General features: G+C 43.6%; 2 protein-coding genes across 2 annotated transcripts in view; one reads left to right on the forward strand and one right to left on the reverse strand.

Moving 5' to 3' along the window:
• Positions 1-926: 926 nt before the first annotated feature.
• Positions 927-9,428, forward strand: nkx1.2lb (NK1 transcription factor related 2-like,b). Its single transcript, XM_012878395.3, has 3 exons — positions 927-2,076; positions 3,469-3,697; positions 8,250-9,428. The coding sequence occupies exons 1-3, from the start codon at positions 1,780-1,782 to the stop codon at positions 8,981-8,983; spliced, it is 1,260 nt and encodes a 419-aa protein (XP_012733849.1). The 5' UTR covers positions 927-1,779; the 3' UTR covers positions 8,984-9,428.
• A 2,646-nt stretch (positions 9,429-12,074) lies between these two features.
• The window catches only part of uvssa (UV-stimulated scaffold protein A), a 43,852-nt gene continuing 33,443 nt past the window's right edge, over positions 12,075-22,483 (reverse strand). Inside the window, 4 exon segments of the mRNA XM_036130065.1 lie at positions 12,075-12,853; positions 12,957-13,134; positions 21,953-22,064; positions 22,158-22,341. Coding sequence (XP_035985958.1) covers positions 12,760-12,853; positions 12,957-13,134; positions 21,953-22,064; positions 22,158-22,341 — 568 coding nt within the window. The 3' untranslated portion in view covers positions 12,075-12,759.

Here is a 22,483-nt window from a genome sequence, read left to right on the forward strand (position 1 = left end):
CTTTATAGTTCGCTTCCACTTAAAATGCAAATATTTCCCAAGGTGAGTAAGGTGCTGGGATATTTAATGCAGTTAATATATTGGCGTTTTTAAATAAAGCCATAAAGATTGTTGTGGAAGCAGGAAGTAGATCAAATAGGTGGAGCCCTGTGATTGGCTAATCATGTCTCATTGTTTTAGCCATTATTTTCCTCAACTTTTAATTTTTTCCTCCTAAGGATCATTGAGCAAGGCAATTACATGGAGCTGACCTTGTGTATTAAAGCAGGAGAGGAGGACAGGGAAGATGTCCCATCACATCCTTCTTTCTTTTCTTTTTTTTTTTAAATGTCTCTCCCAACAATATAAAAAGTGCGGGCGCCACCACCCCCTCCCACCACCGCCCCCCCCTTCCCTGGCTGAAAATGAGAGTCAACGGAATATTAAGTCCCCGGCATTAGAATAAACACGTCGCGTGTTAAATCAAAATCCAATTCTGTGGTCTATTATTTTCTGGCATAGTAATGACTGCCAAGGATTAGGAATCAATATTTCACTGCAGCGGGGACATTACCGTCTTTATTCAGGCCGTAATTGAGTTTTGAGGAGAGGCCCTGCCCTGGAATCTGCATTAGAGATAAGGGCTGCCGTTCATTGGGGCCATTACACCTCAGCTTCACGTCCATCGGCCTTGCAACATATTAGCTTTACTATACTGTAACTAACTAATAAACACACGTTCATAACTTATAAATGACTGCTGCTGAGCTGGCCTGGTTGTAGGACGTACGTCGCTCCTGCCATTTACACCTGCTAGTGAAGTATGCGCATTATTGCTGCGCAGCAACTTACGGTGTGGGGTTAGCTGTGTGTAAACAAATTAAAATCCAGCAACCCCGCGTGCCTCCCGCTCCTTGCTCCTCTCGTGCCCGGACAGAGCAAAACGTCCCGGGCCGCACCGCCCCACGCGCGCACCAGCCAGATAATAGCCTATTAGCGCAAGTGGGATTAATTTGTAGCCAATTACAAGGCGTGAGCTGAAAGGGAATGCATAAATAAGGAGAGAGACCGACGCACACGCCACAGTGTGGGCGCGTGCGCGTGGGCGCGCATGTGTGGGTGTGTGTCAGAGGGTCCTCAGGGGGCCGGCTGTGAGCCAAAGAAGGTGTTGAGAGCTCGAACGGGGGAGAGAGCGCGAGAGACAGAGGCGACGGGAAGGAGAGAGGGGGCTTCACAAAACTGAAGGAGAGAAAAGGAGCGCGAGCTGGTCCGAGCAGAGATCCATCAGCGTCCGTCCCGCTCCGCCTCCAGCTGCTGTCAGGCTGCTAGAGCGCGCGCCCCGCGGTCACCGGGCAGAGGTCGGGCTCCGAGCGCCGCGTATGCGTGCGTGTCAGCGTGGGACAAGAGCCACGCGCTGCCTCTCTGGAGAAGTTCTGTTACCGCGGAGGAAGATGCAGAAGAGAGAGCCGGAGGCAGCTGGCCAGAGAGGACAAGTTTAAAGAAGCGGGCTGAAAGTAGCCCTCGGCCAGGCTGGAAGCTCCTCACCTGTCCGTTCATGGCCGTCCTGCGGGAGCAGAAAGCACCACCTCAGGCTGGACTTGGGCGGGACTCATGAGCTCAGTTCGCGTCAAGTTGATCTTCTGACATGCATGTCATACAAGAGTTTTAAAACCAGCTGGACTCAATTTTTTTCTGCCCTTTTTTTTCTTTACCCTTTTCACTTTTACTTTTTTTTACTTCGCTGCATTTCATTCCGGATTTTCGATTAAATAAAGTCTATGGGAAGGAGGGAGTGAAGTGATGAACCGAGACAGAGGCGTGGCACCGGGGCCTGGATCGGACGGGGTCCAAGTGGTGATAGGCCGGGACAGAGCCGCAGCAGGAGGGCCCGTGGTGGACACCCTGCAGCCCGCGATGAGTCGGGACAGGCCGGGCAGCGGGGACGGGGTCCAGACAATGGTGGGCCCAGAGAGCGGGGAGCTGCTGGACGCAGGCGCCACCGGGGAGAAGCGGCTCTTCTCCGTAGCCGGGAGCAGAGATCCCCAGGCCGTAGAGAACCACACGGAGCCCCCGCCGGTGTTAGCTCCGCCACAACAGGTGAGTGGCACGGGGGCCAAACTTCACGGAGGCTCCCCGCGGAGAGCTCCCAGAGAGCTGCTCGGCGTTTATAGGAAAGCTTTAAACGAGCCGCTGCAGTGGCGGGACGACCGAGCGGAAATAGAAACTTCACATAAAGTGCACGGCCTGAAAACTTGACTGCTTTACGCATGGAGCATGGCTTTTCAGTTGTGCTCAAATTGCTGGTAATTTGCGTTCATTTGCTGCGCCTGCGCCTTTAAAAAAAAAAGTTACAAATGAAGAAAGAAAAAAAAACAGACAACCGACGCAAAACCAATACAAACGGAGAAAATGTATTTTAAAATTGTTTTAAATTACCACGCCACATAAAAACTGGCATTTTACAAAATATCCAGGTAATTTTGTTGCATTATAGGCCTAATCCAAATGTGCCTCAAAGCAAAAAAAAAAAAAAAATTAAAAAAAATGTAACTTTTAATTTGACTTAATTCCCTTTTGAAACTAATTTAATTACGTTAAAAATATTTGAAATATAAACGTCTTTCTGAAAGGCAACTTAGAGCATATATTATTTTAAATTAGCCAGGCTTTTCAGTATATATTTCCAGGAAAGGTTCATTTAACTCCAAGTTTGCCATGAACTCGTTTAGAGCACATCAATCCATTTAATCCCAGCTATGCTTGTACGATTGCTGGAATATTCTTGTCATCAAACTTTAACGACTCTTTTCTTACTCACTCGTATTTTTTAAACCGAGATCGGTGATGCTATTAATGTGGGATTATTGCTGTGGACATGCTCCAGGCCGGCCTCATTAATAAATGAACGATGCTTATCTGCAGCCTCGGTGGGGACTCTTATCTGCCCGGCAGCCTAGACATGCATGGACCCCTTCTGAGCTCCACATAAATCAGGATGTGCAAATCAACAGCACAGTAAACATGCTGCGCACAAACAGGGTCACACCAAAAGGAAAATTGAAAACATCCAGTACTTGAAACGCCACACTTTCACTCAGCTTCTGTGTTCGCCCTTACATAAAGACCAGGGCCTACACGCTGTTCCTTTACGTTCCACTCAGTTTGGGAGTACAAGACATTTTTTCTTTGATAGCCCAATGAGGCAGCAAGTCCATTAGATTTGGGTTATTGTGGATAATTGCTGTAATAATAATATTAACAACTTATTATTATTATTATTATTATTATTATTATTATTATTATTATTATTATTATTATTATTATTATTATTATTATTATTATTATAGGCAGTGCAATTAATTTAATGCGTTTGAATAAATCTAAACGTTTTTGAAAATATCGGGGAGAAACAAATTGCCAAAGAAAGCAGAAGTAAGGAAAAGAAAAACGAAAAACTCCCTGCTAGCTAAGAGTTTTTTCCTCCCCCAGGGCCCCACCGGCCACCGTACCACCTCCTTCTCTGTCCTGGACATCCTGGACCCCAACAAGTTCACGAGCAGCCGACGACACACGCCGCCGCAGCAGCACGTGAGCCACCGCGGGGAGCGCGAGCTGGCCGCGTACGACGCGGAGAACCGGAGGGGAGGCCCCGGAGAGCGCGAGCTCAGCAGCCTGGAGCCCAGCAAGAGCTGCTACGTCGCGGAGGAATATCAGAGCAGTAAGTGGGGTCCATTCCTATTTTAATGGCGGGCCTACCTTGTTCTTTAGTTTGCTCCTTTTATTTTTATGGCTGTTTTTCTTTAAGACCTTTTTTAAAAGCCAGCAGTGGAGGTTTTTATTAAAATATTTTCAACCATATCAGAGTGCCGATTCCCCTTTTCCATTTAGTTATGTTTAGTATTTCTAGTGTGGTTAATATTTTTAATTTGGCCTCCTTTGTTCGATGGTTCGCTTAATGAAATAGTGATTCATTCTAATTTTTGTCGGGGAAGTAGACTATTATTTCGTTTTCGAAGCACCACATCCCTCGGGACCCAGCTGAAGTTGGACGGAAGCATGAACCTAAAGCAGGAGTCTCCCTGTCATCAGGAGGCGCAGGGGACACGCTGTCCATAACTGCGCACACACACACATACAAACACACACCAATAAATAGATTTAAAGCTGGAACATGCGCAGCTACTGCAAGAATAAATAAACAAACACCGTTTTAACAAAAAACAAGAGACATGTCTGAGCGTGTCTCTGATTATTTTTCCTTTTCCAAAGGAAAAGCACAGTTCGGCATCTATTAGGAGCCCAGTTCAAAGTAAAGCAAGTGGCGGTGCCACGGTGCCGTGCGGATGGTCTGCTAGCTGCTGACTGGAGGAGGGAACTGAGACAGTCCGCCTCAGCTGCTGTCACATCGCAGTCCTCAGTCCGTTTTCTTTTCCGCATCGCCATGAATTTCCCCATTTCTGATCTTCTGGTTCGACCAGTTTGCACAGTTGACACACACGTAGCGGCGTCTTCCAGTCATTGAGGAAAACCAGGCGATATAAGCCAATCAAATCTGCAAGAACGCTCAATCAATTTGCCCACCTTAAATCCGTTTGGAAAAATTGGAAAAAATAAAATAAAAACCAGAGAGTTTTTTATGTTTATACATTAATAATATTATTATTAATAATAATAATAGCATTTAAAGGAGACTTAATATTCTACATAATATTTTACCAAATGATTGAGCCATCCTTCTTATCTGATTGGTATTCAATATGTTGTTAATTACAGTAAATGTTTTTACTGAGAAAGGCAACATGCATTATATAATGCTAAATATTTTTTTAAATCGGAGCTCCAGAGCGCTGAGGAGTGATTAATTAATTCTGTAGTGCTATAAATCAGATTACAGTTTTATAAGCTGAAGCTAACATTTAAACTATCAATTTAATTGCACAGTGACAAATGTTCATATAAAGTTTTTTTTTTTGGTTCTTTTTTACTGATGGAGCTCTAGCCAATCAGAAGGAGCCACTATTTGAAGCTGAAATCTACTTTTATTTAGTAATTGTTATGTGTTCAAAATGTCCAATTGGGCCCTCTAGCATTTAAATTAAAAGTCAAATTTTATAGTGGAACTAATTAGTGTAGATTTAAATATATATATATATATTTGGGCCTATTTGAAAACAATAGGAGACACACATCACCTTTGCATTGTTCAAAGCCTGTGAATGTGTTTCTTTCTCAGCTTGCAAAGCATTTCTCCCTGATAAATACAGGCGGTAACATTTCTGAATGTTTAAAAAATTTTTATTCAGATTCTCGTTGTGGCTTTACTGGCAGTCTGATCCGGCCTGCTGCAAAGTTGATGTGATTCCGCGGCAAAGCCTGCACCTGGGGCTTTACTGCTTTTTATTAAACGTACATCTTTGAAATGTCACAGTTTTATTTTTAAGGTGGCTGCAGCATTAATTTCTGTATTTTCTGTGGTATTTAGTACTTTTTCTTTTTTCCCCCTGAAGGCCAGAGCCCCTGAAATATATATGTATATATAAAATTGTTTATTGGCAATTGCTTATTTTTTGGGAACAATTCATACCATGTTCAATTAGCACAAACAAGGAGGATGAAGTCTAGTTGGATTTACAAAATTATGTTTAAATTTGTTTGATATTTGGCCCTGAATAAATATCTAATTTAAGCTTTCAGTAATTTTTTTCATGACATGTTGTTTATTGTAGGTTGTAAAGTACAAACAAAGATATAAAAATAAAGAATACAATAAATACACCATGTGATAAATGCTAAAGGAGTGGGCAGAAGTATAAAGTTTATTAAAACCCACCCCTCCTCATCAACATCACAGCTACCATCTCTTCCTGTTCATAAAGTTTCACAGTAATATACATTCATTTATTCAATATATTGAGATTCATTAATGTGTAAACAATTTTCATATACAGAATAAGAGTAATACTGATATACCACTGTTAATGCTAATACTATTACAACCAATAATGATAACAATAATGTAATGATATATAAATAACAAGGTAATAATTTTTTCATATCCAGTAAAGATGACTTTCTTGTATTGCGTTTTGAATGGTTTAATATTTGAACAGGTGAAAATCGTTAATAAGTAAATTAATACCGTGAAGGCCAAAAATTAAAAAGTTTTCATTTAATATTGACCAACTTGTCTCTTCTGAACGTTGGCAGTATTAATGTGTTTGCTGTGGTTCTGTGGAGGAAGCTGATGGTTAGAGTGATGCTGAGGAGATAAACAGCACGAAAAACATGCAAAAAGTCATAGTAAGGATTTGACCTTTTATCTGATCTTTAAGCTCAATAAACATTTTCCCATCGATTATTGAAAAGTGTGTAAATAATTTATTTAACATTCAGTTTTTTAACAAAAATATTTTTGTTTTTTTTTAGAATTCATTATTCTTTTAAATTGCTTTATTATGTTTTAACAGATGCCTGTCTCATTCCCTATCAGAAATACACTTCCTAGATGTATGAAAAAGAACTTAAATCTAGTTATGTCTCCGGTACAATTTTACACATAACTTTAAGTAATGGCTTAAATGTAAAAAAAAAAAAAAAAAAGAAAAAGAAAAAAAGTGTCCAATGGCAGGCTCAAAATGTCTGTAACCATGACAACCATCTGCACATATCTGAAGCCATAACTCAGTTCATTGGCATTTATATTAGAACCTTGTTTCCTGCAACAACACCTTCTGTTTAACTAGTATCGTGCAGAAGCATTCACATCCCTTCCTTACTGTCACATTTTTCTTGTTACAGCCAAAAACATGAGTAGTTTATTGGAATTTTATGTGTATGACTTTGACTAGGCCGTTCTGACACCTGAATATGTTTAGATCAGACATGAACTTCATGTTCAGGGTGGCTGTCCTGCTGGAAGGTGAACCTCGGTCCCAGTCTTAGGTCTTCTCCAGCCTCTGACAGGTTTTCCTCCAGGATTCTCCTGGATTTAGCTCCATCCCTCTTTCCGTCTCTACCGAAGATAAAAACATCCCCATAGCATGACGCTTCCACCAATCAGACCAGAGCTCCTTCTTCCACGTTTATCAGAATCAACTTCATTTGACAAGTTTGTCAAAGAAATATAAAATATCCCCCATGGGTTGCAGCAAACTTTAAATAGGACCAGGAGAGCTTTCTTTCCCCAAGTCCAGACTTGTGGGGTGCACACCTAAGAGATGTGGACAGGTTGTCCCACCTGAGCTGTGGCTCTCTGCAGCTCCTCCACTTACAATGAGCCTCTTGGCTGCTGCTTTGATTCCTGCTGTCCTTGCCCTGCCCAGGTTTGTGGCTATTCCGTTCTCTCTCCTTTTTGCCGGTCGGATCGAACAGTGTGGCGTCCGACACTCGAAACATAGAATATTGTTTCAGAACAGCACACCTAGCTCCGCGAGCTCCGCACGTCATCGGTTCAGTTAATTTCGGACTGGTTTCCTACAAATAAAATAACAGCGTATCATTGGTCAGTCTGTGATGTTTCACCTCAACTAAATATCATGCCGACTGTGGCCACATGTCCAAATGTGGGAAAAGCTCAAGCAGCTGTGGCAGGCGCTGTTATCTACTCAGTCAGGGTTATGAGATGAAAATCCTGAAGCAGAAACTGATCCACCAGATTTTGGGTTAAGTGTCTCAAGATGGCCACGGCTGCAGTAACTAAAGTATTGACCCAATAGTTCATGTTAAAGAAGCCCTAAACTGACTGTTGGGTGCAAATACTGTCTGTAGGGGCATGCTTTGTCGGCAGGCTTATAGTTCTGGATTTAGAAGATTTTTTAATATTTCACATTTATGAGAATCCATCCATCCATCCTTTTCTGTCTTAGCTGTGCCAAATAACCCAGAGGTTTAGAAGTTAGTTAAAAAGTTGTCGCCCTGGCACAGAATAGTTTGTCCAACTGCCCAGCAGGTTGTAGCTGGTGTCACAATAAACAAGTCAAGAGTGTCTACAGTTAATTCATGCTTGGTTTCCCAAAACAATGCCACCAAGTTTGTTGTTGAGCAATATAAAAGCTAAGAAAAGGCTGTTAGAGAACGTAACTTCTAATCCGCATTATTGTGTATCTGAACCAGAGCATTTCAGTTCTTAGCATGCTGGCTCAGATCTGATCCCAGCCTGGAGCAGGATAGCAGATCAGAGACGTCGTCGTCTGGCTCTGACTCCTGCCTGAAGAGTTTGCTAAGGATCATGCTTCATGCCTTAAACTGTTGTTGTCGTCTGCCCTTTTCAGAGGACGGTTACGCATACCGCAGTCCAGACGAGGAGGACTACCACAGATCTGGGACTCCAGACTCTGAGGGTCCAGACGGGACCTACAGCAGCGAGGAGAGCAGCTCTGCTCTTCCTAGCAACGGAGACAGAGAGCTGGGCCAGCACAGCCACTCTGACCCCAACAGAGACGCTAAGAGCCCCGGTGGAGGCCCCACAGCTCAGATCAACAGTGGTCAGCCCAACGCAGGACAGGGAACCAAACCCAAGAGGAAACGCTCTGGCTCGGACTCCAAGTCGGGGAAGCCCCGCAGAGCACGGACTGCCTTCACCTATGAGCAGCTGGTGGCGCTGGAAAACAAATTCAAGTCCACGCGCTACCTGTCCGTGTGTGAGCGCCTCAACCTGGCGCTGTCACTCTCCCTCACCGAGACCCAGGTCAAGATCTGGTTCCAGAATCGACGGACCAAGTGGAAGAAGCAGAATCCCGGCGCAGACACCTCGGCCCCCACCGCGGGGGGAGCAGGCGGCACGGGTGGAGGGTCGGGTGGAGGCCTAGGGAGCCTGAGTCCTCTGAGCCCGTCCCCTCCGGTCAGCGGCCACCTGGCCATGCACGCTGGCTACGCCGGCCACCACCACCCCCCAGCAGGGAGCCTGGTGCAGCTGCCTTTCCTCACCGCCAGCCATGTCCTGTCTCCGTTTATGCTGGGGACACAGAGCTACGCTGCGCCTGCCTTCTACAGCACACACCTGTAGATCCACGCACAGCGGAGAGGTCCGTGCCCAAGAGCACAAGCAGTGGACATGAACTGCAGCTCAGCACACCTTTTTACTACCAGTATCTGAAGGCTTTAAATCAGTGGATTATTTTGATAGATTGTGAATAAGTACCAGAACCTGTAAATACATCTATGTTGTAGCTTCCTCCTCTTCTGAATGCTGTTTGGACCTGCGTGATAGACCAATAGTTGAGTTCTTCCTTTCCGTTTGATCCCACGTCTGTACAAATACTGAATGTTTATTTAAGACTTAAGGAATGGCTTGATCTGTTGTCAGTACTGTGTAATTCCAGCTGTGATTGTTTTCATTTCCCTTATTTATTCTATTTGTTCCAGTTGCCATGAAATCCCTGGATGTACTGAATCCTCAGCCCAACATGAAACTGTCCTTTGATATTAAAAAAGATGAATAATTAAACCAAGAGATGGAGGCTTGTTGACTTCTGCTTTTTGTCACGTAGGGGTGTGGGAAAAGCATAATCCCACTTCCTCACTTCCTCCCTACCAAAGGTGTAACAGATGAGGACAGGGGGCACACACGCTGTCAGCCGAAGCCTTGGGCTTTAATCTGATATTTCTGTGGGATCAGAGCTTTTAAAAATGCAGAACTGTATTTATTACCATGAGTTAAAGCAAAAAGAAATTCAGTTCCACCTTCCTGTATAAATAAACAAAACAAGATGGCAGTTCACTATTTGCTGCCAAACTTAGCTTATAAATCCAGCTAGGCGGGCTGTCTTTATTTCTCTGAGCATATTCCACCAAGGTTGGGAGCAGAGAACACGAGGGCAGATAGAGAGGAGAGGTTCTCCATCAAAAACCAAAATGTTTTATCTGATATGCAACATCCCAGACGAGCCCCCAAGTCTGCTACAGTCTGAAATTTTACATTGGCTCAAAGAACCCATAAAAGATGACACATATATTCACAGAAAGAATAAAACAACAACACAGACTGATTGGGACTCTGGAACGCAGAGACCACGCAGAGCTTGGTTTAACTCCCACCCTGTAAGGATCTGAGTTTCGTCCCAATTCAGCTGCAGGTGCTGACTGTTAAAGCTCGCCAGAATAACACAAGTCAGGCTTCACTGAGGGAAAGACCAGTGACCCCCAAAGTAAAACTAACTTTTTAAGGGTCCGTGTGAGCATGCATGAACCAATTAGATAAAAAGTAAATGATTCCTTGGTTAAAGAAATTTTATTAAGCATTAGAAAACACCTGCATGGAACACAAAACCCTCAGACAACCAGTGTTGTCTTGAAAAACACGGTCATGCTGTGTTATTTCTGGCAAATGATTCATAAAAAGTAATACATTTAACACACCTGTGTTAGTGGTTCCAGTCTATCCTGTCCGTTCCCACATTACTCCAGGATTACCTGAAGATTCTGGCCCAAAGCGTCTTTCTGTCACAGGAGCCTCGCTGTGTGTTGATGCTGCCTTGGAAAACGTCTCCCAGCTTCAATCATTAAACATCTGAGAGTCTGAAAGGATTCTAAGACAGGTTCACAGTGTAAACGCCGTGAACCAATTGCAAGTTTAAGGCTAGAACCCTGGGTTCTAGATGGAATAAAACAGGAAAGTCTGGAGAGGCGAAATCTCTTTAAAAATCTATTACATCTTTCTGTGGAGTTTGTAGCGACTTCATAAGCTATGAAGCGTGATCGCTGCGACAGAATACATGTTTTATTGGTGAAAATCACAGCTTTATTAATCCATGATTGAAGTTTTACTCCCCCTCACAACTGCCGGTCCAAACTGCTGGGAGGGGAGGACTAGTCGGCCGTAATGGACCCCACAGTGGAAATAAAAAAACAAATCTGAAAAAAATAAAACTTTCAGGTCTCACTGGTGAAAGGCATTGATTATTCTAGGCTAGTGCACCCTCCCTGCTTAGTGGTGCATGAAGGAAAGATGTTCACTAAAAATGTCAAACACATAGTTGTTGTTGAGACTTGGTGATAAGGACAAGATGGCACCCTTTGCTGTGGTTCTCCAACAATACAATTTATTTATTTTTAACTGTGGAGCTGAGATCCTCCTCCTCTTCCAGTTGTTTTGAACTTTTTGAATATTGTTCTGACTGCAGTGCAGAGAGAGCAGATTTACCTGAATGATCACTGGGAGCTATTTCTTTGAGTTTTGAAGAACAACACAACCCGATTTGAATGTTTGTCTTACCCATTTTGAACAGCGGTGAAGAGAAACATGTATTTATTCGTAAAGGAAACGCGATACGATGGATTCCTAAATAAAGGTTCCTCTGATCAAACACTTCTAAAGTGTGAGTTGAATTACGTTTACTTCATTTTAATTGTTAAGGACACCGCATCGTGGAAGCTGCTATTTTATCTGAAACAATTACCGGGTTTATCCCCCACACCTGAAAACATATTTTAGTTAGATCTTGCCACACCAACAAAACATGAATTTATTTACATCCTTAGCAAAGGTGTACAGCCTGTAAATGGAAAGCTGCCTGTGTGTAATAGGTTAAACTGGGGAAACAGCAACCAATGAGTCCGTACGTCTTACTGAAGCAACGTGTCCAAACGTAACCACCTCAATAAGAACATGACGGCCTGCATCAATGTCCTCACAAGGTAAAACAAGCTGGTGGGACAGAACTATGGAAGGGATCGGTCTAGGTGTAGGCTGCTTTGCCCCCTGGGTCTGCAGAGTGCGGTCTGCGCTGCTGGATGAACTCATTCACCAGGAGTCCAAGGGGGTCTCAGCACGGCAGGGTGAGTACCATCATGTGTGACTGCAGGTAGCCCCTCACCATCACGACCACGTAGCTGCAGCGTCTGAGCAGACAGGGCAGGTGCGTGCCTGCAGAGAGGCAGTGAGCCTGAAGCATGGGGAGGAGCTGCTTTCATCCATCGCCTTGCTGTTTTATTAGAGGAAACTTTATTTTATGTGCATGTTTGGCAGTGCTAATCTCAGTCTTGAATTTCTTTCAAAGATACCTGCAGTTTTTTCCGGGGCAAATCCTGATTTCTCCCAAACTGAAGCAGGCCCCGCCTTTACTAAGAGCAGACATGACGACGCCCAACGTTTGGTCTTCCAGTACAAATCATTTTAATACACACAGCAGTCCTAAACCCGGCCCATGTACTAAACCCCATAACACAGAGATCAGCCAACACATTAGCAAGAGTAGAAAAGAGTTGAAATCAGGCTGGCTACAGAAGAAAGACAGGGTTCTACAAACATTACGGAAGACTCAACTCTGTCCGTTTAACAGAAATGATCTTCGTCTGCAGGAAGACGTCCTTCCCTTAAACGTAAGGGAGAGCCCACTGCTGGTCAGCTGGCTGCTCACGGCCAATTCAGATGTTTGGGAAGGTACCGTGAAACAATGACAGTCAAGAAGTGGAAATGGATCATGTCATACATTTTAAAAAAAAGTCTGTGATACAATCAAACCGTGCTTATTTTTACACAATGCGAATATTACACTGGCCCATACAGCCCATTATGAGCTTCCTGTTAGCAGGCTAATGGACACCAAACTATCACAGCTACTTACTGACAATCCCCCCAAAAACATCAATTTTGTGATGGCTCCTTCACTCAGAGATCCCTGCACATAGACACACACATGGCATTACAAACTCTGACTCAGTTTCAATAAATATGTAGAAATAATGCCTGATCCTTTAGAAAGAGGCTGTTCAGGATGGAGGAGTGAGACACAGAACCCCGGCGTTATGCTGACTGTGGCTGTGACGGTAGCTGGATGGCGGTCAGTTGAGGGCGTAGTTAAACTGGTTGGAGAACTTGTCGTGCTTCCTGCTGTCGGCTTTACTCAACACCTGGGCCACTCTGCGCATGGTGCTCCTAGAGAAAGGAAAACACAGGCAGAGTTTGACAGCGTCCTGACCGGTCCCCGCGGTTAGTGCCGACACCCTGCCGCTCATGGACGCGCCGCTGCCACACGTACTTGTTGAAGACTTTTTTCTCCAGTCTGGAGCGCGACGTGTTGCTGCTCTGCTTCAGATCACTGAGGTTGGGGTACTTCTTCTTCTTCCCCTTCCGTTTTTTGCCTCCCACCCGACTGGAGCCCAGGTCCTCTCCGGTCGCCGCTTCAATGTCACGCATCAAATCTCCATCGCGCCAGTCTGCAACACATGTTCACACAACAGAGGCTCCATTAATCGACCGGGTCTAGTCCTGCTTACACACATCTTTTTGCTCTAGATCTATGCTGCGGCACCGGGAGCCGACCGCAGCTGAGTGGGACACCCGGACCTGCTGTCTACAGCCCATAAAGGCCCTCTTCCTTTTCTCTGTGGTGGGCATCAGACGTGTGCATCCACCTAAACCCCTTCACGCCTGTGCCACTAGTTTTATTATTGCATAGCTTTGCTTTAGTTGTTTGGTACTTTATTTTTAGCAGCGGTTTAATCAACGCTATTTTATGCGTTTCCTCTCCGTGTTTGGTCATGTCTGTTGAGCCAGCTCTCGAACAGATAAATAGGTTTTATCAGGCGTAGATTCTGATTCTCAAGATTCACAATCGATTCTTCTCGATCCGATATCAAATTGCATGGCTGGCATTAAAAACATTTTTAAGCTTTTAACTGAATTTCATGACAGTGCAGTTTTACAACATACTGACACTAGCACCGTGTTAACATTCAACAGCAAACTAATAAAGTAATGGTAGCTAATGGCGGCTGTAGGGACCAAACCCTCTCCCTGAATATTGAGACAGTTGCTTTCACAAACAAAAATACCCAAACAAATCCAGCTTAGAGAACAAGAGGATGGCAGAGATATCTACAGCTGCTATTTCTATTCAATCACCTACAAGGTAGAAAGGACACCTTTGGCCCCTTATCTGTTTTCTTTTTCTTTAATATCATTTCCTTCATGAGATCCTCCATCCAGTCCGTGTTCAATGACGCCACAGGTAGATTTCTTTCTATCATGGCTTTTTCAACATTCATCAATCATCAGTTTTATTTCATCTGCTTGTCCTTTCAGCAGTTCAGGTATCCAACACGTTCCAAAAAATGAGCACCTAACGGCGTCTCCAGTTTCTTCTCATAACACTTAAACAAAAGGCAATTTGACAGAGAAGTGTAATGAAGTAATAGCAGCTGATAAGGTAAATGAGCTCCCAGCACTCGGTTCCACGGAGCACGGCTAGCAAACAGCGCGTCCTCTGGGCTAATTTGGACCCCATTCTGGTGTTAATGAAAAGTGCAGCGCCATAATGCTGGCTGATAAAGTAAAAGTGGCTGTAACGCAGAGTAATGACGATCTAAACGAAGAGAAGCCTCTCGTTAATGATGTACTGGGGCAGAATTAGAGATAAACCTGCAGTAATTCAAAGTAATTACACCGCGATTGTGACGGGATTGAAGCCTGACTCTGCTCTGTCAAAACACTGACCCCAGCTCAGTGTGGGTGTGGCTAGCCATCACACACACACACACACACACACACACACACACACACACACACACACACACACACACACACACACACACACACACACACACACGTGGATGTAACTGAATTTAATTGAGTAGTCACTAGTACAGGAGGAGCTGCATTTCCATCCAGTTTTCTATGTGTTTGTTGTTCCAACACAAGCAGAAACCCAAAAACAACGAAAATGAAGGTTAAAGGCGTGAAAGGGAATAGGAAGAAAGGAAAGGGAGCCTTTGAATTCAATCAGGGTTGCAGCAGGGCTCCTTTCTCTGTCAACACCTCTTAGCCCATCCAGCTGGGGTCTGTGGGTGTTCGGGCAGGGGCCAAGCCACACACTCATCCTCTGAGGTATCAGGGGTCTTTGGCTGGTTCATCTCTAAGCTACGCTCCACTAAGCAGAGGGGCCTCGCCTGTCTATGTGTGAGAGAATAAATCCAGACTATCCCAGTGCAGCAGCGCATCCATTGCTCTCGTCTCAGTCAGTCTGAGGGCTTCACAGACAATGGCATTTCAGCGCTGCAGTCTGTTTGTTACGGTTGGAATCAACATCAGCTGGTCAAGAATGGACAGCAGCACAGACCAGTAACAACACAACCTGGACTCTATTCATGTAAATGTGACTAGTATCCTGGAATCTTAAAATCTACCTGGTGGTTTTTGTCTTTTCATCATGCACTTTAACAGCTCTTAAAACACAGACCACAACATAACTTCTCCTGACTGATACATTTGTTCAATAGGATCCTTCGTAACATCCCTGCAAACTATGGCTTTAGCTTGTAGATTTTTTAGCTATCAGGCTCCTCTCCTGTGGAACCAACTCCCAGTTTTGGTCCGTGAGGCAGACACCCTGTCTACTTTTAAGACTAATCTTAAAACTTTCCTTTTTGACAAAGCTTATAGTCAGAGTGGCTCATGTTACCCTGAGCTATATCTATAGTTATGCTGCTATAGGCTTAGGCTACCAGAGGACATCAGGGTCTATTTTTGTCACTCTGCTGAGTTCTACTGTTCTCCAGTTTGCATTGTTTGTTGTTATTTCAGCTTTTAAACTTTTGTTCTCTGTCATTTTTCTCTTCACAGTAGGTACACCTGGTCTGGTGTTCTGTTAGCTGTGACATCATCCAGGGGAGGCAGATCATCCACTATTACCTTATAACATTAAAAGGATTCTTGGATCAATGTGTGCTTCTGTGCTTTTGTGTCTCTGCTCTGTCTTCTCTAAGCCCCAGTGGGTCGAGGCAGATGAGCGTTCACACTGAGCCTGGTTCTGGTTCTGCTGGAGGTTTTCTTCCTTGTTAAAGGGGAGTTTTCCTCTCCACTGTCGCTTCATGCTTGCTCAGTATGAGGGATTGCTGCAAAGCCATCAACAATGCAGACGACTGTCCACTGTGGCTCTATACGAATAAAAATGTATTAAATTTAACTTTGTTTCAGGTTTATCTGATTCATTGTAGCTGATAGGAGATGTTACCTCAAGAAAATTGAATGCTAAAGCTTACTGTAAGTGCTTCAACAACAAATTAATTTGTGAGTATGAACATTTATGCAATCAAGTCTTTATAGCTAATTGTTTTTGTGTGGAAATGCGTTGAAATACTTATATTTTACATCATGATTGCATTGGATAATTAATAGGTGTGTAAACTTTTGAGAACCAATGTAGCCACGGGTCATGCTAGCAATAGCTTGCTTAGCAGCTAGCCATAACCTGCTCATCTGAGGCCTCATGCCTACTTTATACATCTTTATTTCACTTTACCCTTTAATTGTATTAACTGATAATATAACATGTCATACAGTAAATACTTTCAGTTCCCCTTCTCTTCTCCTAAATGAACCCCTAATCATTGCCTGCGCCCTATAGCTTGTCCTGTTGTTGCTCTGTCTAAGATTTTAGGTCATCATCAGCTTCCTCTGATGGATTTCACCACCTGCTTCTTGTCATCTGTCACTAAGGAGCTTCATCAGCGACATGAGGAGGTTCTATACCCCTCACTGCACTTCACTTTGGGAAACGCACAGAAATTCACATGACGGCCTACAAGCCCCAACCAGTAATGGTACATGTATTAAACTGAAAGAGTCAGCGCAGCGTCCGAATGACCTGCCAACTTCTGCCTTTCTGCTAAATCTGTTCAGTAACTGAATGCAGCAAGGAGCCCAGAGGATAGGGTGACCAGACGTCCCCGTTTTCGGGGGACTGTCCCCGTTTTGGACCACCTGTCCCCGGCTAAAGCTGTCCCCGGAAATGTCCCCGATTTTACCAAAGGGGAATATGTGTTGCGGTAGCTGGTTGCGCTGCTGATAATATAAAGACGAGGAACAGAGTGCACCACTAGATGGCGGTAATGATCCTTTTGGATGTCAGATGCCATTAAAACACGAAGAGGAAGAAGAAGAAGACGAGCGCACCACTTTTAAAACAGAAGAAGAAGAAGAAGTGGAAAGTCGTCAACTGGTGGCAACTGATGGGGAGCTGCTGTGTTATGGTAAGTGTGTTAATCGATTCATTTTATTTGGATCAAGCTGATCCTGTGAGAAATGTTTTTTTTTTTTCCGGTTAAAAAATAATCAATAAAAAGAAAGACAAGACCACGAGTTGCTGCTCACATGAGTAAAAGACACTCAGATAAAATGTAACAGAATGATTGAAAACTCTTTGTAAGGCGCTAATCTGGTACGCTGGTTCTCCAGGGATCAACAAGGGTTCGTCTAAAGATGTTTTAGAACTGATTGGTGACCTTTAGTTTATATTTCAGATAGTTAGTTATAAGTAAAGTTATTACAAGTTGTTTTGCTGATTTATGGTTGTGATTTATGAGCATAGACTTCCAGGCTTAGGTTTAGCTTTTCTACTGCTCAGTTTGAATTTATGAAAGTTCCTCATGAAAAAATAGGAGTCAGTAACAGGAAAACTGAATGAGAAAATATTTACATGATCTGAGAACGATGGAGGAAGAGATAACTGCCTGTTTAAGGTTCATTTATTATGTTGTTTTTGCTTGTATCTCCTAGTATTGTGGTAATTAGCATTTTTTGTATTTAATCAGAGGAAATAATAATAATAATAATAATAGGACGTTTTCATGTTGTACATTCTAATGTTTTTGGAAGTGATTTTAAATATATAATGTCTCTGTTTTAGAATAATGTAAGATTGATACAAGAGGAGAGAGGAAGAGGATAGGAAGACAGAAAGGAGATTAAATGAGAGTGGAGGAAAATAGGAATATTGATGTAAAGAATGATTGACGAGAAGGGAGAAATATTTACTTAGATTATTAATAAAGTTCAAGTGATAAAGCTCTGACATGATATACTCAGGTTTGAGCTGAGAAGCCCAATATTCTGAGGATATAAACTCTTTCTGAGTCTCTGCACTGAACATGAGTTTCACTGCACTTCCCTAGCTGTGGCACAATAAAGAGGCAGTTTAGTTTATTTATTTTTTTCTTGTGTTTTAAAAATTTCAGTTCTGCACATAATATATCCTCTTCTCCTCTTATTTTATCCAGACCTTTGGATACCGGGGCTGATGGCTCTTCAGACACAAAACGCCTTGAAGAAACCAGAGATGATCTCATGTTAGCTGACTCACTGACCGGAGTTAACTAACCTTATAGGAGCAAACAATATACTCACACATCAGCTACTACCATACACATACACATAATGTAGTTATACACACTTTATGTAAGTTTATACATGCTCATGCTGCACTACACACAAAATCACTTGCATTCATGTCAGGAGGATTTCCAAGTCTGTGCCTTTGTTTTACCTCACATCACCACAATCCATTGGACAATGTCTTGTCCCAAACAGGCTCTATGCACTATGTGCTCTATGTGCTTATAGCTCATTAGTGGGAGAAATTAATCTGCTTTGTGATGCACAGAACCCTTATGTGGTCAGTTGACAGTAAGAAACATATATCATCCTTTACCAGCGGACCTGACTGCTACTTTTTGATGTTAACGCAGAAAAACCTATTTTTCATAGGTATGTAGATGTGAACAGAATGAGTATTTGTTGCAGTTTTTTTTAAATTTGGGGGGCTCTGTCTCCACAGACAGCCACAGGCTAAATGTTTGTATTTACTGGTTTTTCTTTTCCTCATGTCACTTTCCCCTTAGGGGGTGGCAGAGCTCTTTGAGCCCCACAAAATTGGAAAACCCTGCTAACCACTCTGGACCCCTCCACTCCCACCACTTTGCCCCAACCCAGAGACACAGTTCTAGTTTCTATTAGTAACACTATTTATTGATTTTATTAATCTTAGGATGCACTAAAGGTCTGGAGAGGCACATTCCTGTCTTTTACACTTGATTTTTATTGTTTAAATATTAATAAACATGTAAAAATAAATGAAACCATTACTGTCCCCGTTTCCTAATTTCATCTTGATTAGATGTATTGATTTTTAACCACGAGCAAGAAATGTCCCCAGATTTGATTTTAGAAATCTGGTCACCTTACCAGAGGAGGTTTTAACAGCGTCAGAACGAGTTCATAGAGCACAGTCGTATAAGACATTCAGAAGAAGCCAAAGTTAAGCTCTGGATCACCAAGCTGTTTGACTCAGCAAACTGGAACAATAAAGAACGTCTGGAGTTTTATGTTGGCTTCTTCTGCAGTGCCAGTACAACTTAGACATATTTCCAATCCAGGCAACATCACACGACTGATCACTGAGCGAATTGCATCGAACTGCACCGGTTCGCTGCTGATTGGGAACCAGCGGGGATGAAAGTCGGCTCCTCTAAATCTCAGGCCAGAAAATGGTGGACTGGTCCTCGGGGTCGGGGGTCAGTCTCTGTCTCAAGCGAAGAAGTGTTAGTATCTTGTTCACCAGTGATGGTATGATGGAAGGAGAGATGGATTTGCCTCACCAATTTCCTACAGTCAGAACCTTTCTAGAAATAGTGGACTGGTGCAAGCAAAGTCTATTTGAACTTATTAAAGACTTCCAATCTCATAGTGCAGTAATGAATGACATCATTACTGACATCAGTATGAGTGTTTTTATGTCATACGGACAAGACATATTAGAGCGATTTGCTTTTAATTGGACACTATCTGGTCATTTATGATGTACTTTGAACATTTGCCGAGTTAAGAAACAACCTATAATAAACTTTTCAGATGACCCTTTACCTACACCTGGGACTATTTTCAAAGTCTGCTCCGTGAAGCAGGAATAACAGCTGTTTGTATGTTTCGTAATGCATGATTGGGACAGCACTGTGTGCTATTTAGCGGCACATTTACATTATGTTACTTGGTATTAGGAGGGTTTGCCAACGCTCACTCTACTGGGGTGAGACTCAAAGTTGTCCATTTCTCAGCGTCTCAGCCAGTGCCTTCACTCAAAGCATCACATTTCCCTGCATTGCTGTGGTGATTGCTCCTTCAGAGGCAATGTTTTAGATGTTTTGATGGGCAGCTAGGAGTGCACTGCTCTAAAGGACCAGAGTGCATTGTGTGCTTGTTTAAAGACCTCTAAGGGCATAGACCTGCTAGCTTGTGATGATACTTGTTTTAGACTGATCAGGGCTTATTACTCATAATTACTTGATCCTAACTCTTGGGAGCAAAAGGGGATATCAAACAGGAAATTATGGATCATTCATACAAATAGCCCAGAATAGTGCCGTAGTTCCAACATCAGTAGAGTTTTGTACAAAGCTGTTTATGTTTGGTTTCCAGAACATTTTACGTAAGTATGAACCGTGTTAATAATAAAGCTGTTCAGCAGAGGCCTGATTGCGCACATTACTCTGCCTAAAACCAACATTTAATAAACGTGTTGGATCCGTTTCAGTATTTGGTCTTCTTGAAACAGTAATAAGGTAAGCACTCTGGGCTGCTGATCTGGGAGTTTATGACTATCTTTGACCTTAAATATTAACATGACAAATCTAGTGAAGTTCAACCAACAGCAGAAAATACTGTGATCATATTTCAAGTAGGTAACACACCCTGTAAGTACCCACAGGTTTAACGGGCTTCTTTCTGCAAATGTGGCCAATCTGGATATAAAACATGAGTGTGAGCTTTGCTAGGTGCAAACTTCAGAGCAGATGGTGTGGCCTGTGTTCATCGCACCATGAACGCTGCTGTGTGAGTGTGTGTTCTGTATAAATGTGTGGCCAAGAGAGCAGAGGCCAATGGTCCATCAGTTTCTGTCAGGCCACGGCCCCCCTACTGTGGGATTGATTTGTGTGTGTGTGTGTGTGTGCGTGTGTGTGTGTGTAGGTATATGTGTGAGATTGACTCACTGATCAATAGTGTAGTTGGTAACAAAAGATGCTATTTCACATCTCACTGGACTGCATGCCATGGCCACACACACACACACACACACACGCACACACACACACACACACACACACACACACACACACACACACACACACACACACACACACACACACACACACACACAGAGCTGGTGGTTAACAAGACACTGCAAGCAGCTGGGTGTACATACTGCAGACTGGTGGCTCTTCAGCTCACACATCCTACAACGACAGACTGTGAATTTAAATATTAAATATGAGCGTTGTGTGAGGAAAGGAACCCTGATCGGGTCTCATCTGCTCCCCTCAGACCGTTCTTAGAGGGGAGACTGAAGCACCACACCATCTGCATTTGATGATCTTTCAGAGAATGGCCGATAGTTGACAAGATGTTACAAACATTCTGCGCATCACACATAAAATAGAAAGAAACCTGGGTTTGCTTCGTGGCAATAAATCCTATACTGATGGAAACCATGTTTACTGTGTTTTAAGTGTGCCACAGTTGTGGGTCACCCTCATGAAACACATGACAAATTGCTCAATCAGCTTTTGACTCTTGCTTGGTGTCGTTTATCGGACTGGGTGACTGAAGATGTCAGGACTGCAGGCGGCTCATCCCTTCCTCTTCCCAAATTCTGGAGGCGCTCTCTGATAAACTGCGCTCTATGAGGGCTAGTGTTGCCATCATGGAGGCTAGAGCTTGGCCCCTAAGAGTAGAATATATGGGATTGGCACTGGTGGCAGCATCTGATCTGTAAATCTCTGCGTTAAGACGTCCTCCTATGATCAGAGGCCTCGTTATTCCAGCGAAGGAGATGCTTATTCATCACCCAACTCTGCTGCTAAATCCAACAAACATGGCTCCACTCACCAAGTAATAAACAGGCTTCCTAATAGTATAAAATGCATTGCTTGAAGCATTGCTACAACAAAGAATTCATTGACCAAGCACAAATCGTCAGCCTAGCTCAGTGTCTATATCCTTCTGAATCTTCTGGATCAGTCCAAATATTAGCAAGAAGTGGGCAAAGAAGGCCTCTGCAATTCCTGGAAGACTAAGCAAACAGGTTCAGCTACGGTTTAGGAGAACCAGACCGAAAGCAGAAGGTGGGCTGTGATTTATCAGTCATCCTATCAAAACCATCTCATTTCTTTCAAATGTCGTATTTTCTTTAGCTCGTCTCCTCACCGGGTTCCTGCTCCCTCTTCCTCCTTTCCTCCTGCTCCTCCCTTCGCCGGTCCTCCTCTCGGCACGGTCGGCCCTCCTGGTCGCGGGGGATGATCGGGCCATGGAAAGGGCACTGAGGGGCACACACAGAGCTCACTGAGCCCTTCATAGAACTAAAACAGAGCTTCAACGAGGGTTGAGTGCTGTAAAGAGTCCCGTCTGCTACCTTGACGCGGTCCTGCCGCTGACAGAGCGTGCCGTTTCCCAGCGGGGCTCTGCAGAAGTGGCTGACGGGCACAAAGCTCCCAGGGAAGGAGATGAATCTGCTCTTACTCTGCGCCAACAGATCCTGGTTCTCCACCTCCTCCTCCACCTCTGCAGGAACCCAGAACTGATGCTGAGAGGCTGACCTGTGGCACGACAGAGCAGGGAGCCTTTAGGGAGCACGTTTTACTGCTTTCAGGCACCAGACCTAAAATAAGCAGCTGGCAGAATAATGTCTGGAAAATGACCAAAAGCACCTATGGATGTCTGAAAGGTCTGTGTGGAGGC

This window comes from Fundulus heteroclitus, unplaced genomic scaffold, assembly GCF_011125445.2.
Source record: "Fundulus heteroclitus isolate FHET01 unplaced genomic scaffold, MU-UCD_Fhet_4.1 scaffold_28, whole genome shotgun sequence".
NCBI lineage: Eukaryota > Metazoa > Chordata > Actinopteri > Cyprinodontiformes > Fundulidae > Fundulus > Fundulus heteroclitus.